The sequence below is a fragment of the Camellia sinensis genome, chromosome 13 (assembly GCF_055761805.1).
Source record: "Camellia sinensis isolate YWXY chromosome 13, ASM5576180v1, whole genome shotgun sequence".
Lineage (NCBI taxonomy): Eukaryota > Viridiplantae > Streptophyta > Magnoliopsida > Ericales > Theaceae > Camellia > Camellia sinensis.
Window position 1 is genome coordinate 32,784,052 of NC_138973.1, and position 5,833 is coordinate 32,789,884.

At 37.4% G+C, this 5,833-nt stretch overlaps 1 protein-coding gene across 1 annotated transcript; it reads left to right on the forward strand.

Moving 5' to 3' along the window:
- The first annotated feature begins 694 nt into the window (after positions 1 to 694).
- LOC114264308 (disease resistance protein RPM1) lies at positions 695 to 3,898 on the forward strand. Its single transcript, XM_028204910.2, has 2 exons — positions 695 to 3,412; positions 3,557 to 3,898. The coding sequence occupies exons 1-2, from the start codon at positions 847 to 849 to the stop codon at positions 3,649 to 3,651; spliced, it is 2,661 nt and encodes an 886-aa protein (XP_028060711.2). The 5' UTR covers positions 695 to 846; the 3' UTR covers positions 3,652 to 3,898.
- The last annotated feature ends 1,935 nt before the right edge of the window (positions 3,899 to 5,833 follow it).

The window sequence follows — 5,833 nt, forward strand, 5'->3', positions numbered from 1 at the left end:
TATTGAAAAATGTGTAATAAAAAATTGTAAAAATTGATTTGTAGGGAAAAATTTGAATTGGGAGTTGTGCAGCCGTAATTGTTGACTTTTGGTGAATAGTGTTAACTTTTTAGCTTTTTGAGTAACTTTTTGACTTTTTGACTTTTTTGAATCTTCCCAAACTTGGCCTAAGAAAAGAGTAGTTTCGATTGATGTAGAAATGTAACGAAAGTATTTCTAATCAATCTTAATACATATATAGTATATTTAATTTCAGAGCTTTTAATTGTCTTGATGTTTGCATTAAGTTAATAATCTTCAAATAAATGTCGGAGTTTGTAAGGACTAGCGTGCATTGCAAGGCCATTGTTAGTCTTGCGTCGCAGACCCGTGGAAGAAAAATTGAGGTCGGGTACATTTTTTTATTGAAGCTGTAGGTTCACCATAAAATAATCATAATTTATTCATAAATTAATAAACAAAGAAAGAACACGCCGGTCCGTTAGTGGAGTCAACTTGGGTGAGCAAGGATTCTTTAGAGTTTTTTTTTCTTAAAGTTTCTTAGAGTGGTGTATTATGTGGTTGATGCATTGTGTGGTTGAGATTTAATGACAAGTCATATCAATTTTTTAACATTAAATTTTAATCACATAATCCACCACTTTAAAAAAAATTTTAAAAAAAATACTCTAAAAAAAATACATTGGGCAGGCAGTAACCCGCCTTGAAGTTTCCCTCTTTTCTACTCCTTGCGCTCTCTGTCTCTCTTCTCTCCATTAAAAACCACATCGATCCACTTCTCATCAGATTAGTACACACTACTACTACACAGGCGAGACATGTTTCAACCTTTAAAAGAGAGAGAATATGACAGAAAGTGCGGTGACCTTCTTGCTTAGAAAGCTTGGAAGCTTGATTAAAGAAGAGCTGAAATCGTTGGGTGGAGTTAAGCGGGAAATTGTGTTCATCAGAGACGAGCTGGAGAGCTTGAGGGCCTTCCTGAGGGTTGCTGATGCAATTGAAGACAGTGATCCAGAGATCCAAGCATGGGTTAAGCAAGTCAGAGACGTCGCTCACGACACCGATGACGTTCTTGATGAATTTATGCTTCGCTTTGCTCATCGTCATCATCATCATCATCGTGGATTCTATGGAGCTGTTTGTAAGATCTATTATCAAATTAAGAACATGAAAGCTCGTCGTCAAACTGCTTGTGATGTACAGGACATCAAAACCAGAGTCATCGATATTGCAGAGAGACGTCAGAGGTATGGTTACAAATTCAGTACCTCAGAGCAAGCCTCAAGCTCCGATGTGGCGAACAATGGAGGATGTTATGATCGAAGAGGTGATGCACTTCTATTTGAAGAAGATGATCTTGTTGGCATCGACAATCCCAAACAACAGCTCATTGATTGCGTCCTTGATGATGCTGATTCTCGACTCAAAGTGATTTCGGTGGTGGGAATGGGGGGTTTGGGTAAAACCAGCCTCATCAAGAAAGTTTACGATGACATGAAAGTGAAGAGACATTTTCAAAACCATGCTTGGATCACTCTCTCACAATCATTTAAGATTGAAGAGATCCTCACAGATTTGATTCAACAACTCTTCGATGAAGTCAGACAACCTATCCCTCAGAGGTTCGAAACCATGGACAGCAATAGTCTGAAAGCAGTGCTCAAAGAGTTCCTCCGAGAAAGCAGGTACGTGCTCGTCCTGGATGATATTTGGAGCATAGAGGCATGGGATGCTATCAAACTTGCATTGCCAAACCGCAACTGTGGCAGCCGTGTGCTACTCACAACACGTATCGGTAATGTTGCTTCTACCTCTTGTAGAGAATCCCATGGTTACATCTATGAAATGAATGCTTTGTCTCCAAAAGAGTCTTGGACTCTGTTTTGTAAGAAGACATTTCAGGAGAAGGATTGCCCTCCACATTTAATTGAAATTTCGAAAAGTGTCCTGAGAAGATGTGAGGGCTTGCCCCTGGCGATTGTGGTGATTTCTGGGGTGTTGGCTTCAAAGGACCAGGAAAGAGTAGATGAATGGGAGTTAGTGAATCGCAGTCTTGGTGCTGAAGTTGAAGGCAGTGATATGAAGAAAATATTGTTTCTAAGTTACAATGATTTGCCATATTATCTCAAGTCTTGTCTCTTGTACTTGAGTAATTTCCCAGAGGATCATTTGATCGATTGGATGAGCACGATTCGATTGTGGATCGCAGAAGGATTTGTGGAAGTCAAAGAATTTGGAAAGACACTAGAGGAAGATGCAGAGGCTTACCTCTATGAGCTCCTTAATAGAAGCTTGATTCAAGTGGCAATGAGAAGGGATGACGGAAGGATCGGAAAGTGTCGTATACATGACCTTTTGCGTGAAATTATTCTTTCAAAGTCAAGAGATCATAACTTTCTAACGATAGCAGGAGAAGGAGAAGGAAACATGAGGTGTCCTGAAAAAGCTCGACGACTATCAATTCATAATACCTTACCAAATATACCAGAACAAGATAAGTGTTTCTCTCAACTACGTTCTTTGCTTATGTTTGGGGTAGATGAACCTATGTCTGAGTCCTCCATGCCTCTATTGTTCAATGGTGGGTTGAGGTTGTTAAAAGTTCTACACTTGAGAAATGCTTCTTTGGAGAGATTTCCAGGCCATGTGGTCAAGTTGTTCCATCTAAAGTATCTAAGCTTGAGAGGAACAAACGTGAAGGTGCTTCCAAAGTCGATTGGATTGCTTTGGAACCTAGAGACGTTAGATCTTAAAAACACGTATGTGAGAGAGTTGCCTGTTGAAATTCTAAGGCTCCAAAAGTTGCGCCATCTTTCGTTATATCGTTATGAAACTGGGCATATTTATCTTTCATTTCACTGCAAATATGGCTTTGAGGCACCATCTAAGATAGGCGGCTTGCAATCCCTACAAAAGTTATGCTTCTTAGAGGCAAACCATGCCAATGGTAGCACCCTAGTGAAAGAGATAGGAAGGCTGACCCAATTAAGGAGGTTGGGAATTTTGAATTTGAGAAGAGAGGATGGGGTGGGTTTGTGCTCATCCATTGAGAAGCTAAGCAACCTTCGCTCATTATATGTAACTTCAATAGAAGAGGATGAGATCCTTGATCTACAATCTCTATCTCCAGCTCCTCAATTTCTTCAGCGACTATACTTGAGAGGATATTTAGAGAAGTTACCGCAGTGGATAACTTCTCTTCATGGCCTCACGTGCTTATCTTTGTGGTGGAGCAAGTTAAAGGATGATCCACTGAAATCCTTTCAAGATTTGCCCAATCTGGTTTTTCTCTCACTTCCTTATGAAGCATACGAAGGGGAGGGATTGTGTTTCAAGGCTGGTAGATTTCAAAGACTCAAGCGTTTATACCTTGGAAGATTAAAAGGATTGAGATGGTTGACAATGGAGGAAGGTACGCTGTCTCGACTTGAAGATCTATTAATCTTTAATTGTGAATTGTTGGAGGAGTTGCCCTCAGGCATTGAACATCTATCAAATCTTAAAATTCTTGAACTGTCTGACATGTCTGATGAATTAATTTCAAAGTTGAATCCAGGTGTACAAGATGGGGATTATTGGAAAATACAACACATCCCAAAAGTATGGATTGATGACTCAAAAGATGGTTATTGGAAAGGAAGATATCTCTAATGAGAGAAAGGAATTTTTTTTTTTTTAATGTTTAATTTACCAAATTGATCATTATCATGTTTAGTGCCGTTTCATTTTCATGTTCATGTTCTTGTTATTTTATTTATTTATTGAATTTCTCATAGCGATTTAGAATTCTCATTTTGTATCTCTTTTTTATTTATTTATATTTTGTCGGCTTGCAAATCTAATATGTAACCTCCTTAATTAATCTCTAAAGAATTATAGAAGCTTTATTAAATTCAAATTTAGAATTGCAGTTGTTTATTTTGCACTTGTAATGATTTTAATTTGTATCTGTACAAGTTAAACAGATCTCAAATGTAATGTAATTTTTATTAGTTTTCTGATTTCTATGAATTTTCGTGTTTAAGCGTGTATAAGAGGCTAAATTCAAATTACCTTTTGAATTCATGGACTTCTGAGTGGATTTGTATGTGTTTGCCACAATGACTAATTAACACATTTAGGCTATGTTTGTTTTGGTTGAAGACAAAATTAAGATAATAAAAGTACATTAATACCTAAAAATAATTAAATAATTACACACTTTTAAACATTTATTAAGATGCTCTTAGAGATTTTTTTAGTGTAATTTTTTTAAAAAAATTACAAAAAAAAAATGAAGAATTGACCCTTCTAAAAAAAATTATTTTATTAAATGAATAGAGACACAAGTGTTTTCATTCATTTACTATTTTTTTTCTCTTTTTTAAATTCAAAATTCAATAAATGAAATGAAATTGCTTTTGCACCAGCAAGAGTTGATAAGCCTTTGTATTACACCAGCTGAAGCTGCCTAAGCAATAGGGGCACAAAATTGAAGAAAATAAATAAATAGTAGAAGGTAAAAAAAATAAAAATAAAAACCTACTCAACTGAACTCAATAAGTTTGTCTCAATTACTTAACAGGACACAATTTTATCATTTTTTGGGAAAATGATCTCTACAAACAAGTCCATCGGATGTACGATCACAAACCCTTAATACTAAAAAAAAAATCATACATGTTTTCAAGATTTTTAGATTGCAAGTTTTTCATATGAAAATTGCTTTAGAGCTCTAAAAGAGCACCTCTAAACTTAGCATTAAATTGTCTTCTTGTGGCCACTGTTTTGTCTTTTTTTTTTTTTTTTTTTTTTTTTTTAATTGGTTGCCAGCTCTCTACTAGAGCTCCCAATCACTGCTGTTTTCATATTCAACTCAATGAAAACTAAACAAATGCAATGATTAAAAAAGGCCCTAGATTCACAATATATATATATATATATATATATATATATATATAAAATTCTCAAATCCATCCAAGGCTATGTCTACAGGAACTCTCAAGTTGAAATGCAATGATATCTCGAATGATAAATGTGAGGATATATTTTCTGAATACCAACACATGGCATGGTGACGCCGACGTGTCAGCCGAGGTGCCACGTGTCCTGGTAGTTACGCCGAGGTGATCTCGGAGTTGCCGAGGTTATCTCCAAAGATATCGGAATCCGAGATAGGCAGATAGGGGACAAGAGTCCTAAGACGAAGAGGGGACTTAACCTAGATAAGGATAAAGCTCTTAGGGAGTTTATCTTTATCTCTTAAAGAGTCCAAAGTAAACATTGATATGAAGTTCATAGAAGTCATACTTCTAGTGGGACTTGGATTGAGTATATTATAAAAGAGAGGCACCCCCGTGGGTCTAAGGTATGCAATTTATGTTTTGAGTATTCAGTTTAGCACTTGATTATCTTTGAGAGATATACTGACTTGATCGTCGGAGTGCCCCCGGGTGGAAGAACCACCACCGGAGCTTTTTCTTTCTGTTACAGGTTGCTAAAGCCATCTATTCTGCCTGTGCTCTCCAGCTGATCACTAAACGGGCAGTGTGGTCAGATTTTCACCCACACAATTTGGCGCCCTCTGTGGGAACGAAGGAAGAATAGATGGCCAGTAACGGACAGCAGGAAAATATTGGGGATGACGTTCCCACTGGGAGTGGCAGACCAATTGACCTTGACATTGAAGGAGACAACCACAATGCAGAAGCCCGTGACCAGGGTCACAGAGAGAACGACGTCATCCCGGAAGGCGACACGTCAAAAAGAACAAACCAAGGAAAGTACTACAATGAAGATAACCTCCAGGTATGGAGGGACAGGTGCCTACGGAGGGATGAGGAAGTAAAAGAAT